Genomic DNA, 23,432 nt, shown 5'->3' with positions numbered 1-23,432 from the left:
CTTCCATAAGTACTGCATGAAGGAGAAGGTGTTAAGCTGGGCGAAGCAGAAGCACGAGGCGCAGTGGGATGGTGCTGGAGTTCGGATCTACCAGGACTTGACGGTGGAGTTGGCAAAAAGACGAGCGGCGTTCGGGTGAGTGAAGGCAGCGCTGTACAACAAGGGGGTGCGATTTTGATATGGTATACCCGGCGAAGCTGAGGGTGACTTGTAACGCCAAAGACTTTTATTTCGAGACAGCGGAGGCGGCTGGAGCGTTCATGAGGGCAGAAGGCTTGGGACAGATGTGAGGAGCGGAGCTGGAAGCGAGACTGTGGGCTGTGATTGGGGAGCTGGAAAATGTATAAATGCTATAACTTTCTTTTCATTGACATGTATTGTAATTTACTTCACATTGTTAGAGTTCAAGTTATTGGTTGGGTTAATTGGCATTCTGTGTTGCGACGGTTATATCTTAGTGAATTGTATGGGTTGGATTGTTTCTGTTTTTTTCTCTCTGGGACTGGGTGGGAGGGGACAGTATACCTTGGCAGGGGGAGTCACCCACGCTAGCTACCTAATGTCGGCTAGTGAATGAGATGAGAGGAGGGCTGCGGACATTGGAGTCTGGTTAGCAGGTTTTGATGGCCTTACGAGGCGAACAAGGGCGGGGGGGGGGGGGGGGGGGGCGCGGATCGATGCTGGGAGATGTTTTTTCGAAAGGAAATGTCGGGGAGGTTTTTGGGAGGGGGGATTCGATGTTAATAATGGATCGGGGCAGGTCAGACTCATGGGGCAGGGCCTGGTGGTATGATGGTGGTGGGGGGGGGGGGGGGGGGGAGAGACCCCCCGTTAGGATAATCACATGGAATGTGAGGGGTCACTAATCACATTCATATGTTTTGGTCCTGTCCAAAGCTGGAGGATTACTGGAAGGAGGTTTTTAGGGTAATTTCTAAAGTGGTGCACGTGAAACTGAACCCGAGCCCCCGGGAGGCCATATACGGGGTGTCGGACCAGCCAGGGTTGGAAACGGGTGCGGAGGCAGATGCTTCGCCTTGTTGATCGCCCGAAGACGGATCCTGATAGGTTGTCGAGCAACCTCTCCACCCTGTGCCCTGGCGTGGCGGGGAACCTGTTGGAATTCTTGAGAAGGTTAAATTTGAACTGAGGGGAAGGATGGAGGGGTTCTACAATTCATGGGCGTTATTCATTGTGCACTTTCAAGAACTGGATAACATCGAACATTAGTTGGGACGGGTAGATGGGAGGGTTTGGGGGAGGGGGGCTGTGTGTGTTAATGGCGACTATGGGTGATCCCTAATTCCTTTTTGTCATTTGTTTATGTGAACATGCGAGCTAATGTTTGGGGTTTGGTGGGAGGATGGGATCGTTATTATTGCTATGGGATTGACCTATTTGTTACTGATTATTGTTTATTGTTGGTGGGTGTAAATTTGGGAGAAAATGTGGAAGAGGAGGAGAATAAAAATATTTTAAAAAAGAATACAGCAAAAAAAAAATAAAAAGGAAATTAAAAGTTCTGCCTGTAGTCTTGACTATAAGTTCTTTATCAAAAGCATTGTATAAGAATTGTCTGGAGAAGTAGGGGTACCAACTTGTGGTCGGATTTGCCAAAGCATGATCAGGGAAGGGCGCGGTAGGCATCTTTTTGATGCTTGTGTAGCTGTGGTCCAGAGTGTTTGCACTTCTGATGGGGCAGGAGGTATGTTGATGGAGTTTAGGTAGAACCCTCCTGAGGTCGATCTGGTTAAAGTCTCCAGCCGCAATTGCCAGGGGTTCAGGGTGATTTTGTTTCTTAGTTGTTGATGGTGGAGTGTAGTTTGTCAAGTGCTTTCTTCACTTCCGCCTGGGGTGGAATGTAGACTGCTGTGATGAGTACAGAGGTGAATTCACATGTGAGGTAGAAAGGACGACACTTCACCATCAGCAGGTATTCTAGGTCTGGGGGCTAGGGACACCCCATGTACTTATTCTGCTGTTTAGTATCTAATTACTGTCTTCATTACACTTCAGTAAAATGCTTAACTGTAAATAAGTTTGACTGGTACTTTTAGCCTGTACCAATCTGATCCTGACTATCACCTTTGATGCCCTTGTGTCAAGGAACCTTTTGCTCTTTTCCATTTTGGTTGATTTCCCCTATCATGGCCTCCATCTTTCTTTGCTTCCTGAAGTTCAGATGTAGGTTTGACCAAGTCTGGTACATAGATGGTGCAGCCACCTATCACCAGATTTGGCTGGATTGCAACATGTATTACTGAGCCTTGTTCTCCTCTGCTAGACTGTCCACTAATCCAGGATCATCATGGAGAGCAAGCTATGCCCAGGCTGCTTTGTTGGATTCACAATCCTTGGCCCCTTCTCTATCCCTTCAATGGGCAATATGAGGAGTTAATGGAATTCTTTGTCACTAAGATTAAGGCCATATGTTCAGCTCTCTGTTGTTTTGCCAACTGTGGCTTATTGTACATTCTTCCCGCCCCACCTCTGCATCCACCATTTGACAGTAGATATGTTCATCCATCTGGGTATGATGCTCTGCAACTCAATATCTGCATCTCTCTCTCTCTCTCTCTCTCTCTCTCTCTCTCTCCCTCTCCTTCAAGACACCCTCACAACTGACCTCTGTGACCAAGCTATGACTCACCAGTCCGAATATCTCATTTAGTGCTCTGCAGTACCCTGGGTTGTGGTTTTTTGGGGGGGGTCGCCACATTCCGGCGCCTGTTCGGGGAGGCTGGTACGAGAATTGAATTGTGCTGCTGGCCTGCCATGGTCTGCTTTAAAAGCCAGTGAATTAGCCCTGTGCTAAACCAGCCCCTTGTGAAGGCATGATGTTGAATGTGATGTTTTCTACTTTTGGAAGAAATGCAAGTTTCAGAATGTGGCATTACTGCTAGATAGGACAATAATTAATTAGGGCTACCGTTAAGGCACGGTTTGTTAGTGGGGTGTCAGATACAGCTTCCAACACTAGCACTTTTTTCTCTCGCTCCCAATCTCTTGTTCTAGACAGATGTCTTCTGTGAGCTATAATTTCTTGTGACTAAATATAAAAGCAGAGGCTAGAGAGGTTCTGTTTGTCATCTTATTAGAAAGTGTTTCTGTTTTCTAGTGTGCCAAATGTGCATTTCCACTATTGCATTAATGATAGCTATTTTGGACACTTATGGGAATTCTTATGTTAATACCATCCTTGGTTTGTTAACCCATAGCTTGCACCAAAAGAAGCTGGAGAATATTATGTTTTTCTTGGCACAATGCTCAGAAATGATTCGACACTGGAACAATAAAGCGTCTTAAAGTTTGAGTGAAGATTGTCACTCATGTCAATAGGTCACTTGTATTAAGTTGTAAAAAACAGAAAATAATGGACAATCTCAGCAGTCTGACAGCATGGGGTCATCATCACCAACAGTCTGCCCTGGTCCACTCACGTTGATGCAACAGTCAAGAAAGCCCAACAATGTCTCTATTTCCTACAGGAGCGAAAAAAATTCGGCATGTCTGCATCGACTCTCTCAAACGTCTACAGATGTGCGATAGAGAGCATTGTGTCCGGATGTACCACAGCTTGGTATGGCAACTGCTCGGCCCAAGATCGCACCCTCCCATTGATTCTGTATACACCTCCCGCTGCCTCAGGGAGGCAGACAGCATTATCAGAGACCCCGTCCCACCCAGGCATTGCCTTCTTCCAGAAGGTACAGAAGTTTGAAGACCCGCACGTTCAGACACAGGTGTAGCTTCTTCCCCACAGCTACAAAACTCCTCAACGACTCCCCCTTGGACTGATCTGTTACCTGTAAGAACACTTCACGACGCCCTATGCTGCTCTTGCTCATGTATTTGCTTTGTTTGGCCCCTTGTTCCGCACTGTAACCAATCACTATTTGCTAATGCACCATTTGTCAATCTACTCTAATGATTCTTTTTGTCTACTATGTGCGTAATGTGTACATTCCCTTGGCTGCAGAAAAATACTTTGCACTGTACTTCGGTACACGTGACAATCAAATCAAAGGAGAGAAGGGAGCTAACATTTTGAGCTGTGCTTTGACACAGTCATCCTGACTCTGTTAGCTCCTTTTCTCTCCACAGATGCTGTCAGACCTGCTGAGATTGTCCAATGTTCTCTGTTTTTGTTTCAGATTCCAGCATCAGCAGCAATTTGCTTTTATCTTCTATTAATTTATCTTTGTTTGGTTTTGAGGCTGCTTGGAGAATAATAATCTTTATTAGTGTCACAAGTAGGCTTACATTCACACTACAATAAGTTACTGTAAAAATCCCCAAGTCACCACACTATGGTGCCTGTTCGAGTACACTGAGATAATTCAGAATGTCCAATTCACCTAACAGCATGTCTTGTGGGTCTTATGGGAGGAAACCGGTGCACCCGGAAGAAACCCACGCAGACTTGCGGAGAGCGTACAAAATCTGCACAGACAGTGACTCAATCGGGGAATCGAACCTGGGTCACTGGTGCTGTGAAGCATGCCAATAATCTCAGTTTGAACTGGTTGCTGATTGGCACAGCCAAGTTGAGCTGCAGGAGTCGTTGACTGGGTTGGTTCCAGAGTCTCGTTTTTTTTTAAAAGAGAGCTCATTTCCAAGATAAGTGAGGGACTGACTTTTTGAGTTCATCATAGGTGCCCATATGAACTGTTTGGGCTTTATCCTGATTCATCAGTTGTGAGTTCCCAGTATAAAGGCAGTTTTCATACTCCGGATGAATCTCTGTCTGTACATCTACCTATATTACCCATGTTAGGACAGTGCTTGGGATTAACAGCTACACTCTTTTTGTAATGTCAGAAACTAGAAATATTGTGATTGCTCTTCACATCCTCTTTGTTTCCTAATTTTATCTGACATTCAGACCAGTATTCATAGGATGAAACTAATACATGCTTTCAAACATTACATTTTTACTCATTCAAGGGATGTGGGTATCACTGGCTAGGCCAGCATTTATTGCCCATGAGAAGGTGTTGGTGAGCTGCCTTTTTGAACTGCTGCATATGTTGTAAGCACACCCACAATGCTGTTAATGTACGATGAAAATGGAATCTGTCTGCAAGAGGCTAAACTCATCATTTGTTTTGGGGGTATGTATTTTATAAAATTCATGGGTCGGGATTCTCCATCCCGCCACACCAAACAACTGGTGTGGCATGCTCCCGCCAGCAGTGGGATTCTTTGTCCCACGAGCTGGCCAATGGGATTTCCCATTGTGGGCAGCCCCACGCCGTCGGGAAATCCCCGGGCGTGAGTGTGCTCCCGGAATAATGGAAAACCCCAGTGGAGAATCCAGCCCATGGTAAGTGACTGGACTCTTGAATGAAAGTGGTCCTGCAAGGTCCAAAGTTTTATGTGGATAGTGCAGATGTTGTTGATGCAGATGATGAAACGTGTTTGTACATGGTGTTTGCCCAGGAGATGTTGGGGAAAGTAAACGCAAAACCTTTTTGTATGATGACTACTTTTACAGCAACCTGACTGTGTTCCCTTGTCAATTTACCTCCACTGCTCCATTTTGAAATTGGGAACAAGATGGATTATAACTGTCGCTATTTGAGTATGTCACTTTAGAATGTAGTTATCTCATTTCCCTATTCTCCAGTGTTATTATTCATAGAGGGTATTTTCCAGTGGTTAGCTGTCCAACAGTTTTAAAAAAAAAACAAATGACCCAGAGAACACCGGTCTTTAATAATTAATTCAGTTCTGTTTATTTGTAATTCTACCAATTGGTTTGCACAGTTTAACATGCTGCTGGTTCTAGTCCATTTCTTAAGTCTATTTCTTATATGCTCTGCCCAAAGACAGGTCCTTGGCTCATTGTCTGCTAATGCGTCACCCAACCATTTTCTTGGTGAATTTTCAGTGATGGTTTACCATTATCTTCCACACTTGAGATCCCAACCACCTTAGCTGGAATAGGAATCAAACTCCGAAAATACTGGACAATCACATCTGTGGAGAGAGAAGGGAGCTAACGTTTCAAGTCTGGATGATTCTTTTGTCAAAGCTCTGTCACCGCTCTTGTGCACTGCTTTAAACTGAATCAAGCTCATTCTAGCACAGGAGGAAGTTGCGTTCACGTGCCACATCCTACCTACCTACCTACCTATCTCCCTCCTGCTTCTGCTTAATCCTTTCCACCAGCACCTTGCCCTGCTCTCCCAATTACTACCTGTATATGTCCCCGATCCTACTGTCCTTCACCTCCATCCCAGAGCAGTAATTTCTCCAGCATCGTGTACTCCGGTAGTTGGAGGAACGTCGGTAGCTCCTTACGCGCATAGTCCCTCACCTGCCAGTACCTGGACTATGGTGTCCACGCTTGATGAGGTCCAAATTAAAGTAGCTCTTCAACTGATTCCCGATTATTAATAACCAACTCCTCCTCTTCACTCCCCCGTGCCGCTGCCTTTGCAGCAGGGTTCTCCTCGCCCTCAGCACCTTCTCTACCCACACAAACTCCGAGACCAGCGCCTCCACCTTCTGGAAAAAGGCCTAAGGGAGAAAAATTGGGAGGGACTGAAAGACAAACATTCATCTTTACCACCTGCACCCTCCCCACCAACATCAAGCGCAACATAATCCCACCTTTTAAAGTCCCCTTTAACCTCTTCCACCAACCCTGTCAAGTTCAACCAATGCATTGTGGCCCTGAATCCCCAGATATCTAAACCGCACGCTCCCATGCCACCCTGAATGGTAGCACCCCCAGATTTGCCCCACCCTGCCGTGTTCACCAGCCACACCTCACTTCCTCCTACGTTCAACGTTGAGCCTGAAAATGCCCTGAATCGGTCCAACACAAACATCATGTCGTCCGTGTACAATGATACCCGGTGCTCCCTAATCACCCCCCTCACAATCTTGCGCACTCAACCGACTCCTGAAGGCCATCACCAAGGGCTCTATAGCCAACTTAAACAACAATGTCGACAGCGGGCACCTCTGCCTCATCCCCCTATGCAACCCAAACTCGTCTCATTCGTTCGAAAACTGACCAAGGGGTACGCGTACAAATATCAAACCCATATCACGAATTTCGGTCCAAACTCAAACCTTTTTGAAAACAGATACCTCCACTCTACCTGGTCGAATGCCTTCTCCGCATCCTTGGACACCATCACCTCCGGCTCCCGTCCCCCTGACGGAACCATAATTACATTCAGCAACCTCCTCCTGTTACTGGAGAGCTGCCTCCCCCTGACTAAACTCCTTTGGTCCTCAGAAACCACCTCTGGGACACCCTTTCCAATACCTTCGCCAGGTCTTTCTCATCCGTGTTTAGCAGTGAAGTAGGCCCCATGCTCCAGTGGGTCCTTCGCCTTTTTCAGGATCGCGAAGTTGTCACCTGCGTTAATATAGCCAGCAACCCCCCCCCAATCTTTTCTACCGCCTCACCAAACATACCCACCAGGTGGTGGGCCAACTACAAATTGCAAATACGTCACAAACTGCTTGTTAAACTCTGCACGAAAGCCGTCTACCTCTGGGGTCGTGCCCAACTGCAGTCTACTTGTGCACTCCATCACCTCCCTGTAATTTGCTTTTATCAGGAATCAAACTGTTGGTTGGTGATATTTGGAACCACATGTTAGCCATCTAAACTAACCAGCTGCCACACTGCTGATAAACTATTGTAAATATATGCTATTAAGTTCCTGTTGCACTAGGTAGGTGCCCTTTTTCACTCATGTGTATTCCATACCCAGCCAATCGCATGGTTCCTATCACATTGCAGCAAGGAGTGGATTTGATAACATTTATATGATGTGAGGCAAATCTCTTTTCTATAATCAGTTTCTTAAACAGTGAACACTTCACATGCCCTATTTTATATATGAGTAATTCTTTGCTCTTGAACAGCATTTATAAAAAAAAAAAACTTTCCACCTGGCAGATGTGGATTAAGATGCAGGGTACACGGTGTAAATGTATATGCTCCATTACCAAAAGGTAAATTTAACTTTATTGACATTACTTTCAGAGAGACAAGAGGAAAAATTGAAAAATAATAACCGGGACCTCTCAATGGTAAGAAAAACCTGTTCCCAAGATGTTGTTAATGCTGTTCAATGCAGTGATTTCCATTGGAGAAAATTATTCAGTACTTTTTACTTGGTTATTTCCTCTTTATTGATATTTGCAAATATGGCATGAGGCGTTGAAGAGTCAGTGGAATTGCATTTTGTGGTGTCTTCTCTTGTAGTAGTTGTACATAAATAAATATGTATAAAGGCATCTTACAGATTCTGGCATAATAATGAGCGAACCCTCCCTTGTACTCTTGTACTTGTTCTTTGACATCATGGAATCTATTTACAAACTGAGCAATATAAAGTTGTCTCTTGGGAATTACTTGTTAATTTTCATTTTTAGGTGCGAATGAAGTCCATGTTTGCTATTGGATTTTGTTTCACAGCTTTGATGGGCATGTTTAATTCCATGTGAGTACACCTGGCTTTGAGCTTTTATCATTTGTAATTATCTACAGAATTTTTATTTAAATCTGTGCATGAATATTGGAACTTGTGGCTAGCTATGTTCCACAACTGCCTGGGCAGCATCGTATCAATTGTGTTTTTAGCATTAATTCTGTAATTTGGATGGCCATATAAAGATAATATGATATTCAAAATGATGTATGTAGATAATTCAAATTAACTTGTTCTTTCGTCAAAAGAAACTTTAATTATATAGATTAATAATGTTGCTGCTAACAGCAACACTGAGCTAAATGAAACAGTACCATAATGCATCCAGAGAAGCTAATGCTTTCTCCCAATTTTCTCTTCCCTGGCACCCAGAATAGAAATTGCAAATAAGTAACTTCCGAACACTAATGACAAATTTGCAAATATGTAATACAAACAACTACTGAAGTGGTAAATGCAGTATAATTAATGCATAGATACAGTTCAGCCTCTGTTTTTGAGTAGGCTCCATGGTTTAGTTTCAGCTAGTAACTTGTATTGCATTGCACAGGAGGGTGGTTTGGGGTTGTTGATGCTCATCAGTTTGCCATGTTGGCATGGGATGAGCTAGATTGACCATTTGGCCTTTTTCTGCGTGTTCACAGGAAACAGTTTAAAATTCAGCAAAGGCATACCAAGGGATTGATTAAGAAGGGAAAATACAATTTGAAATTAAACTAGCAGGGAACATAAAAACTGACTGCAAACCTTTTCTATGGGTGTATAAAGAGAAAAAGATTAATAAAAACTAATGTAGGCCCGTTACAGTCAGAAACGGAGGAATTCATAACAGAGACACATACAGTCAGAAACTGGGAATTCATAATGGGGAACAAAGAAATATCTGAGGAACTAAATTCATACTGTTCACAAAAGAAGACATGAATAATATACTAGAGGTTCTGAGGAGCACAAGTTTAGTGTGGTGCTGAAGGAAATTAATATTAGTAAAGAAATGGTTTTGGGAATTAATGAAATGAAATGAAAATCGCTTATTGTCACGAGTAGGCTTCAATGAAGTTACTGTGAAAAGCCCCTAGTCGCCACATTCCGGCGCCTGTCCGGGGAGGCTGGTACGGGAATCGAACCGTGCTGCTGGCCTGCTTGGTCTGCTTTAAAAGCCAGCGATTTAGCTTGGTGAGCTAAACCAGCCCCTGGTTTTGGGATTGAAGGTGGACAGATCTTCAGGGTCTGATAATCTTCATCCCAGACTACTTAAGGAAGTGACCCTAGAAATAGTAGATCCATTGGTCATCATTTTCTAAAATTCTTTGGACTCTGGAATGGTTCCTGCGGATTGGAGGGTAGCGAATGTAACCCCGCTATTCAAAAAGGGAGGTAGAGAGAAAACGGAACTATAGATTGTGAGCTTAACGTCAGTAATAGGGAAGTTGCTGGAGTCCATTATCAAGGTTTTCATAGCACAGCGTTTGGAAAGCAGTGGTGTAATCAAACAAAGTCAGCATGGGTTTATGAAAGGAAAATCATTCTTGACAAATCTACTAGAATTCTTTGAAGATGTAACTAGTAGAGTTGACCAGGGAGAACCGGTGGATGTGGTTTATTTAGACTTTCAGAAGGCCTTTGACAAGGTCTCACTTAGCAGATTACTATGTAAAGTTAAAATGCATGGAATTACGGGTAGTGTCTGGAAATGGATAAAAAGCTGGTTAGCAGACAGGAAGCAAAAGTGACTAGTGGGGTATTGCAGGGATCTGTGCCAGTACCCCAACTGTTCACATTATTTATTAATGATTTAGATGAGGGAACTGAATATATTAGCTCCAAATTTGCAGATGATACAACGTTGGGTGGGAGGGTGAGCTGTGAGGAGGATGCAAGGATGGTCACGACTGGGAGTTAAATATCCGAGGGTATCAAACTATTCGGAAGGACAGAGTGGATGGTAAGGGAGGTGGTGTAGCTCTGTTATTTAAGGATGACATCCGGGCAATAGTAAGGGATGACATCGGTGCTATGGAGGATAAGGTTGAATCCATTTGGGTGAAAATCAGGAATAGTAAGGCGAAAAAGTCACTGATAGGGGGAGTAGTCTATCGGCCACCAAATAGTAATGTTATGGTGGGGCAGGCAATAAACAAAGAGATAACTGATGCATGTAGAAATGGTACAGCAGTTATCATGGGGGATTTTAATCTACATGTCGATTGGTTTAACCAGGTCGGTCAAGGCAACCTTGAGGAGGAGTTTATAGAATGTATCCGCGATAGTTTCCTAGAACAGTATGTAATGGAACCTACGAGGGAGCAAGCGGTCCTAGATCTTGTCCTGTGTAATGAGACAGGATTGATTCATGATCTCATAGTTAGGGATCCTCTCGGAAGGAGCGATCACAATATGGTGGAATTTAAAATACAGATGGAGGGTGAGAAGGTAAAATCAAATACTAGTGTTTTGTGTTTAAACAAATGAGATTACAATGGGATGAGAGAAGAACTAGCTAAGGTAGACTGGTAGCAAAGGCTTTATGGTGGAACAGTTGAGGAACAGTGGAGAACCTTCCAAGCGATTTTTCACAGTGCTCAGCAAAGGTTTATACCAACAAAAAGGAAGGACGGTAGAAAGAGGGAAAATCGACCGTGGATATCTAAGGAAATAAGGGAGAGTATCAAATTGAAGGAAAAAGCATACAAAGTGTCAAAGATTGGTGGGAGACTAGAAATCTTTAGGGGACAACAGAAAGCTACTAAAAAAGCTATAAAGAAGAGTAAGATAGAGTATGAGAGTAAACTTGCTCAGAATATAAAAACAGACAGTAAAAGTTTCTACAAATATATAAGACAAAAAAGAGTGGCTAAGGTAAATATTGGTCCTTTAGAGGATGAGAAGGGAGTTTTAATAATGGGAGATGAGAAAATGGCTGAGGAACTGAACAGGTTTTTTGGAACAGTCTTCACTGTGGAAGACACACAACATGCCAGTGACTGATAGAAATGAGGCATGACAGGTGAGGACCTTGAGAGGATTGTTATCACTAAGGAGGTAGTGATGGACAAGTTAACGGGGCTAAAGGTAGACAAGTCTCCTGGCCCTGATGGAATGCATCCCAGAGTGCTGAAAGAGATGGCTAGGGAAATTGCAAATGCACTAGTTTACCAAAATTCACCAGATTCTGAGGTGGTCCCGGTGGATTGGAAATTAGCAAACATGACACCACTGCTTAAAAAAGGAGGTAGGCAGAGAGCGGGTAATTATAGGCCAGTGAGCTTAACTTCGGTAGTAGGGAAGATGCTGGAATGTATCATCAAGGAAGAAATAGCGAGGCATCTGGATAGAAATTGTCCCATTGGGCAGACGCAGCATGGGTTCATAAAGGGCAGGTGGTGCCTAACTAATTTAGTGGAATTCTTTGTGGACATTACCAGTGCAGTAGATAATGGGGAGCCAATGAATGTGGTATATCTGGATTTCCAGAAAGCCTTTGACAAGGTGCCACACAAAAGGTTGCTGCATAAGATAAAGATGCATGGCATTAAGGGTATGGATAGAGGATTGGTTAATTAATAGAAAGCAAAGGGGATTAATGGGTGGTTCTCTGGTTGGCAATCAGTAGCTAGTGGTGTCCCTCAGGGATCCGTGTTGGGCCCACAATTGTTCACAATTTACATAGATGATTTGGAGTTGGGGACCAAGGGCAATGTGTCCAAGTTTGCAGATGATACTAAGATGAGTGGTAAAGTGAAAAGTGCAGAGGATACTGGAAGTCTGCAGAGGGATTTGGATAGGTTAAGTGAATGGGCTAGGGTCTGGCAGATGGAATACAATGTTGACAAATGTGAGGTTATCCATTTTGGTAGGAATAACTGCAAACAGTTAAATGATAAAATATTAAAGCGTGCTGCTGTGCAGAGAGACCTGGGTGTGCTAGTGCATGAGTCACAAAGTTGGTTTACAGTTGCAACAGGTGATTAAGAAGGCAAATGGAATTCTGTCCTTCATTGCTAGAGGGATGGAGTTTAAGACTAGGGAGGTTATGCTGCAATTGTATAAGGTGTTAGTGAGGCCACACCTGGAGTATTGTGTTCAGTTTTGATCTCCTTGAGAAAGGATGTACTGGCGCTGGAGGGTGTGCAGAGGAGATTCACTAGGTTAATCCCAGAGCTGAAGGGGTTGGATTACGAGGAGAGGTTGAGTAGACTGGGACTGTACTCGTTGGAATTTAGAAGGATGAGGGGGTATCTTATAGAAACATATAAAATTATGAAGGGAATAGATAGGATAGATGCGGGCAGGTTGTTTCCACTGGCAGGTGAAAGCAGAACTAGGGGGCATAGCCTCAAAATAAGGGGAAGTAGATTTAGGACTGAGTTTAGGAGGAACATCTTCACCCAAAGGGTTGTGAATCTATGGAATTCCTTGCCCAGTGAAGCAGTTAAGGCTCCTTCATTAAATATTTTTAAGGTAAAGATAGATAGTTTTTTGAAGAATAAAGGGATTAAGGGTTAGGGTGTTCGGGCCGGAAAGTGGATTGAGTCCCACAAAAGATCAGCCATGATCTCATTGAATGGTGGAGCAGGCTCGAGGGGCCAGATGGCCTACTCCTGCTCCTAGTTCTTATGTTCTTATGTTTGGACAGGCTGAGTGAGTGGGCACATGCATGGCAGATGCAGTATAATGTAGATAAATGTGAGGTTTTCCGCTTCGGTAGCAAAAATAGGAAGTCGGATTATTATTTGAATGTGGATACTCAGCGAGACCTTGGTGTCCTCGTGCATCAGTCGCTGAAAGTAAGCACGCAGGTACAGCAGGCAGTAAAGAAGGCAAATGGTACGTTGGCCTTCATAACAAGAGGATTTGAGCATAGGAATAGAGATGTTTTACTGCAACCTGGAGTATTGTGTGCAGTTTTGGTGTCCTTATCTGAGGAAGGGTGTTCGTGCTATGAAGGGAGTGCAGCAAAGGTTTACCAGGCTGATTCCTGAGATGGCGGGGCCATCCTATGAGGAGAGACCTAAATCAGTTAGGATTATATTAATTGGGAAATTTCTTCACCCAAGAGTGGTGAATCTGTGGAATTCGCTACAACTGCAAGTAGTTGAGGCCAAAACGTTGTTCAAGAAGGAATTGGATGTAGCTCCTGGGGCTAAACAAACCAAGGGAAAAGAGGGGGGGGGGGGGGTTGCAGAAAGAGGATCAGGGTATTAAACTTGATGATCAGCCATGATAATAAATGGCGGAGCAGGCTCTAAGGGCCGAATGACCTACTCCTGCTATTTTCTACATTCAGGATACTAGGATGCAGAGCAGTAGGCTCTTGCAGTTTCAAGAAAGCAGAAATAATATGCCAGATCTTTGGGAATTAATTCTTAGAATCTTGAATTTGACTTGGAATCAAGTCACAATATGTTTGCTGTCAAAAGCTATACCATGCTGAACTGCCAATCTCCTAAAATATGCAAAGCTATAAAGGTCGGTGGCTACCATGTGAATACTCCATGGCTTCCATGCTTGACTAATTATTGTGTTTGTTAGATGCTGCTTTTATTCTCTGCTGTTTGCTTTCCACTCATAAATTGTATACCGTGTGATTTTGGGGATGAATTTCCTTCTGGTAACTGTGAGCCTGGGTTGTTCCATGATTTGGGGCTGAGAGTTTTTTGAAGAAACCACTATTTATATATTTGCATTTATCAAGAGATTGATATCTTATTCTACATAATGTCTTATGATTTAATACTTGAGATGATACTGCTATTAATTGAGTAGAATATTTGGAGAATTAAGTTTTGTTAGCTATGAAACAGAACCCTTGTGTTGTGGAAAATGTTTTTTTAAGGGTTGTGCCAACCCCTTGGAATTTCACTTTTACTGATATATACACTGCACAATTATGTGCTTCCTGTTACAGAGGAAGTATTTTACAATTGGAAAATATCTGAAAACAAGAAATACCATTTACAGATCTGGAAATTAGTTGGTGAAACAATTGCATCAACATTCACTTCCAGTTAAGCCACCTGGCACCATGAACAAGCAGCTGTTGAGAGGAATTACTTTGTAATTGTAATATGCCTTTTTGTGTTCATTAAAGTTCACTGACCCAAACCTGAAGCAAGCAGTGATAATGCCAATTGTTGTAAGCTTTTAAAGCTGTTTTTACTTTTCATGATCAAAGGCTGCAGGAACCTGGTACAATGAGCTATATTCTCCTCTTTTTCACGTTTAGTCAGATAAGTCATTTGGCCCATTGAGCCTGTGTCGGTCCTAGTTATCTAATTAATTCCACAGCCGCCGCCTTTCCCCACAGCCCTGCAATTCTTTTTTCCATTGTCAGGTATTTATCCAATTTCCTTTCATCTGCTTCTGCCACCACCCTTTCAACCACTGCATTCCCGATCATAGCAACTCACTGTGTTCACAAAAAAACACTCCTCCCTCTGTCCTTCATCCAATTATTTTAAATCTGTGTCCTCATTAAAATCTATGCAGTGCATGCTGGCTGCAATCCTAACATTCTGTGCACACGCGAACCCTGATTTATACTGTTTGGTTAATGTTTGTTTGTTCAATGCACATGACCGATGAGAAATAAATGGACTCACCCACTGGTTGTTTGTACAGCCATGTGTTATAATGTTAGGAGCACCCAATTTGGATCAGCACATGTACAAGAACACCAAAGACCCATGGTAGCTGCAAAAGTCACCTTTTATAAAAAAAAATAAGTCCAATGTCTGACCTAAACAATTCTGATTATTGGTGGTTGCGGCTCACTGTGTGAGACCTGCTCCGTAGGATCTGGTGGTTTCTGATCAATGTAAATGCAACTTGAGTTTCAAATTGATACGCAAGATATTTCGGAGTAACCCACATCACTCTATTAGATATTCTCTTTTTCACATTGCCCCATCTTCCACTAGCCAGAAAGTTGGATGTTGCAGATTTAAGACCATTGGAAATGAGCCAGGAGCAAAGTAAGGCAATTTTTTTTAAACACTGCATTATGATCTGAATGCAGTACTTTATATGATGGTGGAAGCAGATCCAGTAGTATCATAAGGGAATGGGCTAAATATTTGAAAGGGAAAAAATAGCAGGGCTATGGGGAAAGGCAGAAAGTGGAACTAAATGGATGGAACAGCTTGTAGAAGGACAATGGACTTGAATGGCATGCTCCTGTTGTCTGAATCTATGTGTGCGATTTTAATTTATTTATTTTAATTTTTATTTTTTTTGCAAATACACAATAGTATTGCACCACGACAATATTTAAATATGGCCAGAGCACTAATTTGCAAGTGCTGTTTACAATTTGGTTTGGGCTTTGGCTTGCCCTCGGACCAGTCTCTTGCGGCTTTGTCCCTTGTTCTGTGCATTCTCTGAGTGACTGAACGAGAGGAGGAGGCCGTGGTCCTCGTGAGTAAGGTGGAGGGGCACGAGGCACTCCACAAGAAGTGGCAGGAACGCTTCGAGGAGCTTGGATCACCGCATGAGGCGGAAAAACCTGCGGATTTTGGGCCTTGCGGAGGGGCTGGAGGGGTCGGACCTGACAACCTATGTGGCTATAATGCTGAACTCGCTAGTGGGGGCCGGGTCTTTCCATCTGCCCTTGGAGCTGGAGGGAGCACAGAGTACTGGCCAGGAGGCCTAAGGACAATGAACCCCCGCGTGTGGTGCTGGTGAGGTTCCACCGGTTCAGTGATCGGGAGTGTGTGCTGCGCTGGGCCAAGAAGGTGAAGAGCAGCAAGTGGGAGAATGGGGTAGTACGGATCTACCAGGATTGGAGTGCGGAGGTGGCTAAGCGGCGGTCCGGATTTAATCGGACGAAGGAGGTGCTTTACAGGCAAAAGATAAAGTTCGGAATGTTGCAGCCCGTGCGCCTGTGGGTAACTTATTCGGACCGGCATTATTATTTTGATTCCCCGGAGGAGGCATGGGCCTTCGTGCGGACGGAGAAACTGGACTTGAACTAGGGGTTTGGGGTTGCGGGGTCGGTTGTAATATCTTAGCGCTGGATTCTGCTGTAGCTATGTTCTTTTTTTTTGTACTTTTGCAATTTTGATATGGTTATTTATGGGGGTGTTGTTCTGCTATGTTTTTTTCTGCTGTGGGGCATTGGTTGAGTTGTGTATCTTGCGGGGAGGGTCGGAGGGGTTTGTTGTATTCTATGTCGGGTTGGGGGTATGGAGTGGGGCTGTTATTTGAGAGCTGCATCAGAAGGGTGTGGTGGGTCAGTGCAAAAGTGCTTTCCTCTGGTTTCCCGCGCTGGGGGGCGGAGATGCTGACGGGGGAGGCGGGGCCTTAACTGGTTCTTCCCCGCGCTGGAGCGGTGCCTGGAGGAGGGATAGATTGGGGGATGATCCCACTTTGGGAGGGGTCGGGTTATTGGCGGGAGTTTCCGGGGTCAGCAGAAGTTAACTGACCCACGGAAGTACAATGGAGGACGGTCCGCGGCTGGGAGGGTTCCTAGCCTGGGGGGGAAGGGAGGGGGGGAAAGGGGAATACCGGGTTGCTGCTGGTAGGGTCAGGAAGGAGCTGGTGGGGGCTGGGGAGGACAGAGGAGAGGTGTTGTCGCTGTGGGGACTGGGTCGGGCAGGGGGTGCTGGCCTGGGGCGAGCAGTCGACGGGCTATGGCTAGTCAACGGGGGAGGGGGGAGGGGGGCGGGACGCCCTCTGATCTGGTTGGTCACCAGGAATGCGAGAGGGTTGAATGGGCCGGTGAAGCAGTCGAGGGTACTGGCTCACCTGAAGGGGCTAAAGGCAGATGTGGCAATGCTTCAGGAGACCCACCTGAAGGTGGCGGACCAGGTCCGCCTGAGGAAGGGATGGGTGGGGCAGGTTTTCCACTCTGGGTTGGATGTGAAGAACCGGGGAGTGGCGATTCTGGTGGGGAAAAATGTGTTGTTTGAGGCATCGGAGGTGGTGGCGGATAAGGGGGGTAGGTATGTTATGGTTAGGGGCAGGCTACAAGGAGAGAAGGTGGTACTGGCTAGTGTGTATGCCCCAAATTGGGACGATGCGGGCTTTATGAGGCGTATGTTGGGACGGGTCCCGGATCTGGAGGCGGGAGTTCTGATCATGGGGGGGGGAAACTTTAATACGGTGTTGGATCCTTCACTGGATCGGTCCAGCTCTAGGACGGGTAGGAGGCCGGCGGCGGCCAAGGTACTGAGAGGGTTTATGGATCAGATGGGTGGGGTGGATCCATGGAGGTTTGCGAGGCCGAGGGCACGCGAGTACTCTTTCTTCTCCTACGTACATAGGGTCTACTCTTGGATAGATTTCTTCGTGGTGAGTAGGGGACTGATTCCGAGAGTGGAGGAGGCCGAGTATTCGGCCATTGCAATCTCCGACCACGCTCCGCATTGGAAAGAGTTGGAGATGGGGGAGGTGCGGGACCAACGTCCGTTGTGGCGGTTGGATGTGGGGTTGTTGGCGGAGGAGGAGGTGTGTAGGAGGGTCCGGGCACGTATTGAGGGGTACCTCGGTGAATGATACGGGGGATGTTCAGGTGGGGATGGTCTGGGAAGCCCTGAAGGCAGTGATTCGTGGGGAGCTGATATCCATCCGGGCACACAGGGAGAGGAGTGAGAGGGATAGACTGGTGGGAAAGAGGCTGGAGGTGGACAGGAGGTATGCAGAGGCACCAGAGGAGGGACTGTTGGGGGAGAGGCGCAGCCTGCAGGCTGAATTTGATTTGCTGACCACTAGAAAGGCGGAGGCACAGTGGAAGAAGGCACAAGGGGCAGTGTACGAACATGGTGAAAAGGCGAGTAGGATGCTGGCTCATCAGCTCCGCAAGCGGGATGCGGCTAAGGAAATTGCTGGAGTGAGAGACAAGAATGGGAATGTGGTGCGGAAGGGGGTAGAGGTGAATGAGGTCTTCAAGGACTTTTACGGGGAACTGTACCGGTCGGAGCCAACGGGGGAGAGGAGGGGAATGGAGAGGTTCCTTGACGGGCTTTCTTTCCCGAAAGTGCAGGAGGAGAAGGTGGAGGAGTTGGGTGCGCCGATTGAGCTGGAGGAGCTAGTTAAGGGGATCGGGCAGATGCAGTCAGGGAAGGCACCGGGGCCGGATGGGTTCCCGGTGGAATTTTATAAAAAGTTTGTGGACCTAGTGGGCCCCTTGCTGGTGCGGACACTCAATGAAGCGTGGGAAGGGGGGACTTTGCCCCCGACGATGTCGCGGGTGCTGATCGCGTTAATTTTAAAGAGGGACAAGGACCCCCAGCAGTGTGGTTCATACAGGCCCATATCTCTCCTCAACGTGGATGCTAAGGTCCTGGCAAAAATCCTGGCCACCAGGATAGAGGACTGTGGGCCAGGGGTTGTGCACGAGGACCAGACAGGTTTCGTGAAGGGAAGGCAGCTGAACACGAATGTGCGGAGATTATTGAATGTCATCATGATGCCGGCGATTGAGGGGGAGGCAGAGATAGTGGTGGCACTGGATGCGGAGAAGGCAGTCGATAGAGTGGAGTGGGGGTACCTATGAGAGGTGTTGGGGAGGTTTGGATTTGGTGAAGGGTTCATTAGATGGGTAAGGCTGCTATATGAGGCCCCAATGGCGTGCGTGGCCACGAATAGGAGGAGGTCAGAGTACTTCCGGCTTTACCGAGGGACCAGGCAGGGTTGCCCCCTGTCCCCCTTGTTGTTTGCACTGGCAATCGAGCCGCTGGCAATGGCGTTGAGGGATTCAGAGAGGTGGAGAGGCTTGGCGCGAGGTGGAGAGGAACATAGGGTGTCGTTGTATGCCAATGACCTGTTACTGTATGTGGCGGACCTGGTGGGAGGGATGCCGGGAGTGATGGAGTTGCTAGCTGAGTTTGGGACCTTTTCAGGTTATAAACTAAATTTAGGCAAGAGCGAGTTGTTTGTGGTGCACCCTGGAGACCAGGAGGAAGGCATTGGTAGGCTCCCGCTTAGGCGTGCAGGGGAGAGCTTTAGGTACCTGGGGGTGCAGGTGGCCAGGGACTGGGGGACTCTTCACAAGCATAACTTCACCAGACTTGTAGATCAGATGGAGGAGGAGTTCAAGAGGTGGGACATGCTGCCATTATCGTTGGCGGGGAGGGTACAGTCCGACAAAATGACGGTGCTTCCGAGGTTCTTGTTCCTCTTTCAGTGCCTGCCCATCTTTATCCCCAGGGCCTTCTTTAGGAGAGTGACTAGCAGTATTTTGAGCTTTGTGTGGGCACATGGGACTCTGAGAGTGAAGAGGGTGTTCCTGGAGCGAGGGAGGGATAGAGGCGGGCTGGCGCTGCCCAACCTTCTGGGGTACTATTGGGCAACCAATGTGTCAATGGTGCGTAAATGGGTGATGGAGGGGGGAGGGGCGGCGCGGAAAAGAATGGAGATGGCGTCATGTAGAGGTACAAGCCTGGGTGCCATGGTAACGGCACCGTTGTCCGTCTCCCCTAAGAGGTTTACCACGAGCCCGGTGGTGGCGGCGACCCTAAGAATCTGGGGACAGTGGAGACGGCATCGGGGGGAAACAGGGGGCTCGATGGAGGCTCCACTGGGTGGCAACCATCGGTTCATCCCGGGGAACAAGGATGGGGGAATTTAGGGGGTGGCAAAGGGCAGGCATCAGCAAATTGAGGGACCTGTTTATTGGCGGGAGGTTTGCGGGCCTGGGGGAACTGGAAGATAAATTTGGCCTTCCCCAAGGGAACATGTTCAGATACTTGCAGGTAAAGGCGTTTGCTAGGCGACAGGTAGAGGGATTCCCTCTGCTGCCATCGCGGGGGACGATGGACAGAGTGCTTTCGGGGGTGTGGGTCGGAGAGGGGAAGGTGTCTGACATCTATAAGGTAATGCAGGAGATGGAGGAGTTGTCAGTGGAGGAGCTGAAGGCTAAATGGGAGGAGGAACTTGGGGAGCAGATAGAGGACGGGACTTGGGCGCATGCCTTGGAGAGAGTCAACTCTTCCTCCTCATGTGCGAGGCTTAGTCTCATCCAATTTAAGGTGCTGCACCATGTCCGGGACTAGGATGAGTAGGTTCTTTGGGGGGTGAGGACAGGTGCACCAGATGTTCGGGGAGTCCAGCGAACCACGCCCATATGTTCTGGGCATGCCCAGCACTGGAAGAATTCTGGAAGGGGGTGGCGGGGACAGTGTCGAGGATGGTTGGATCCAGGGTCAAACCAGGGTGGGGACTCGCGATTTTTGGAGTTGCGGTAGAGCCGGGAGTGCAGGAGGCGAAAGAGGCTGGTGTCCTGGCCTTTGCGTCCCTAGTAGCCCGACGAAGGATTCTGCTACAGTGGAAGGATGCAAGGCCCCCAAGTGTGGAGACCTGGATCAGTGACATGACGGGATTTATAAAATTGGAAAGGGTCAAATTTGCCCTGAGAGGATCAAGACAAGGGTTCAAGGGTTCTATAAACAATGGCAGCCTTTTCTGGACTTCCTGGCTCAAAGATAGGTAACTTGGTCAATAGCAGCAGCAACCCGGGGGGGGGGGGGGGGGGGGGGGTGTTGCTTATTTTTAAAAAAAAAAGTCTGGGGCATGCCCAGAACTTGTGTGATTGGCATGGCCTCCCTGGCACCATTCACATTGTCCTCCACCTCTGGAAGAACCTGCTCATGCAAGTTTTAGTTAGGTGCGCCCTGTGAGCCACTTTTATGCGCACATGGAGATATCTGTTTGACCTATGCAGTGCTTCGATCCAGAGTCTTCCCTACTATGTCGTTCCTCCTCCCATTTTCCCGTGCCTCATCCAGGGACTTCTAAAAGTCAGCCTTGCATGTCTGCACAGTTTCCCTTCCCTAGATTGGCTGCGTCCAGTAGTTCTTCTAACGTGTGTCCTGGTATCTTGGGTCACTAGTATCTCTAGTCTTTTGCTCTTGGTAACTGGAACCGCTCTGAGATTTCCCCCAGGGTCGCTAACTCTATCATCAGTGTATATGTCCTTGCCGTCAGTCCCCTCGCCCTGTCGCAAGCTTTTGAAGGGGGCATCCATTATCGCGAGAGAGCGAGACTGTGGCTTGGTCGTTTGCTCTTGGTAACTGGAACCTCTCTGTGATTTCCCCCAGGGACGCTAAGGTACATATCCTTAACCGTCAGTCCCCTCTCCCTGTCATTTGTGTAAAGTGTTTTCTGGTGCCCCCCCCCCCCCCCCTCCACCACCTTCCTGGCCCTCTGATACCTCTCCACCCCTTTGCACTGTTGAGGGCAATTGCCAGTGGCTTGGTTACCAGAGAAAACAGCAGTGGAGATAGCGGGCATCCCTACCTCGTGCCTCTGTGCAGCTGGAGGAATCTGAGCTGATGCTGTTTGTCTGTGCGCTTGCCTTGGGAGCACTGGACAGTAGATTTACCCAGGAGGTGAACCCTAACCTAAACCCAGACTGTTCCATTACCTCAGAGGTACTTCCATTCGACTCTGTCAAAGGCTTTTTCTGCGTCCAGGGATGTGATCACTTCTGATGTTCTCCCCGGATGGGGTCATTATCATGTTCACCAGGCACTTTATGTTCGATGTTAGCTGCTTGCACTTGACAAAGCCCGTCTTGTCCTCCGTGACTACTTCTGGCACGCAGCTCTCCAGCTGCCTCGCCAGGATCTTTGCGTCTATGTTGAGTAGTGAGATGAACCTGTAGGACCCACACTCGAGTCGGGAATTTCTCCTTTTGGGTATTGGCTATTATTGAGGCGTGTGCCAGTGTTGTTGGCAGGGTGCCCCTTACTAGCAAATCTGCAAACATCTCCTGCAAGTGTGAGGCCAATGCTGGCATGAAGTTTCATAACAGTTTGCCGGGAATCCATCAGGCCCCGGTGCCGTCACCACCTGCATGGAGTTGATACTCTCCCATGATGTCCCTCTATTCTAATGGAACTTCTTGGCCCCATCTCTTGTCTTTCCCATGACTGGCATGTCCAGTCCATCGAGGAACAGCTTCATCTTAGAGTCCCCCTCCAGGGGCCCGGAGATGTACAACCCTTGGTAGAAGGTTTCGAAAGTGTTTTTTTTTATCTTTTCTGGTGCGGTGACTAGCTTGCTGCTTCTTTCTTTAACCTGAGCTATTTTCCTCGTGGCTGCCTACTTTCTCAGCTGGTGAGCCAGCAGGCAGCTGTCTTTGTGCCCATGTTCGTAGAAGGTCCCCTGTGCCTGGCGAAGTTGGTGCACTGCTTTCCCAATGGAGAACAGGTCAAATTCCATCTGTAGCTTTTTCCTCTCTGCTAATAGTTCAGTCACTTTCGAGGAACCTCGCAATGGAGTCAGTTGATATGAGTCTCTGTCGGGGATTACTGCCATGGTTTTCTTCATGAATTCCGTGCCGTCCAGTTGGGAGCATGCACGTTAACCTTGACATACTGTCCCCCTTGGTCCATAACCGTCCTTGTTGCTGTACATGCTGTCCTCTTATTGAGCAGTATAGCCACTCCCCTAGCCCATGGCCTGTGACATGATTGGTACGTCTGTCCCACCCATTTCTTTCTATGCGCAGCCAGTCCTTCTCCCTCGGGTAGGGGTGGGAGACTATGTCGGCCCTCAGCTTTTTCAGATGGGCGAAGACTCTGGATCTTTTCACTGGGCCTTAAGTCTCCTGATGTAAGGGCGCATTGTGGCACAGTGGTTAGCACTGCTGTCTCACGGTGGTGAGGGCTCGGGTTTGATCCCGGCCCTGGGTCACTGTCTGTGTAGAGTTTGCACATTCTCCCTGTGCCGGTGTGGGGCTCACGCCCACAACTCAAAGATGTGTGCAGGATAGGTGGATTGGCCATGCTAAATTGCTCCTTAATTGGGAAAAACAAAATTGGGTACTTCAGTCCCCGATGTTCCAGGGGATTATTGTGACGGGGAAGTTTCTGTGCCTCTTCTCTCGTTTTCCCCCTCTCCATGGGGCTGATTTTAGCACAGTGGGCTAAATAGCTGGCTTGTAATGAAGAACGATGCCAGCTGCACGGGTTTAATTCCTGTACCGGCCTTCCCGAACAGGCGCCGGAATGTGGCGACGAGGGGCTT

The 23,432-nt window shown here is 47.1% G+C and overlaps 1 protein-coding gene and 1 long non-coding RNA gene across 2 annotated transcripts in view; one reads left to right on the top strand and one right to left on the bottom strand.

The window, feature by feature from the left end:
• tmco1 (transmembrane and coiled-coil domains 1) overlaps positions 1 to 23,432 on the top strand; it is a 64,015-nt gene that overhangs the window by 24,859 nt on the left and 15,724 nt on the right. Inside the window, exons 4-5 of the mRNA XM_038794935.1 lie at positions 8,015 to 8,061; positions 8,407 to 8,474. Coding sequence (XP_038650863.1) covers positions 8,015 to 8,061; positions 8,407 to 8,474 — 115 coding nt within the window. The remainder of the gene's footprint in view (positions 1 to 8,014; positions 8,062 to 8,406; positions 8,475 to 23,432) is intronic.
• Positions 5,715 to 23,432, bottom strand: part of LOC119964869 — a 48,414-nt gene continuing 30,696 nt past the window's right edge. Inside the window, exon 3 of the long non-coding RNA XR_005460385.1 lies at positions 5,715 to 5,982. This is a non-coding gene — a long non-coding RNA (uncharacterized LOC119964869). The remainder of the gene's footprint in view (positions 5,983 to 23,432) is intronic.

This window comes from Scyliorhinus canicula, chromosome 4, assembly GCF_902713615.1.
Source record: "Scyliorhinus canicula chromosome 4, sScyCan1.1, whole genome shotgun sequence".
Lineage (NCBI taxonomy): Eukaryota > Metazoa > Chordata > Chondrichthyes > Carcharhiniformes > Scyliorhinidae > Scyliorhinus > Scyliorhinus canicula.
The sequence above is the reverse complement of the archived record's forward strand: the minus strand, read 5'-3'. Positions and strand labels throughout refer to the sequence as shown.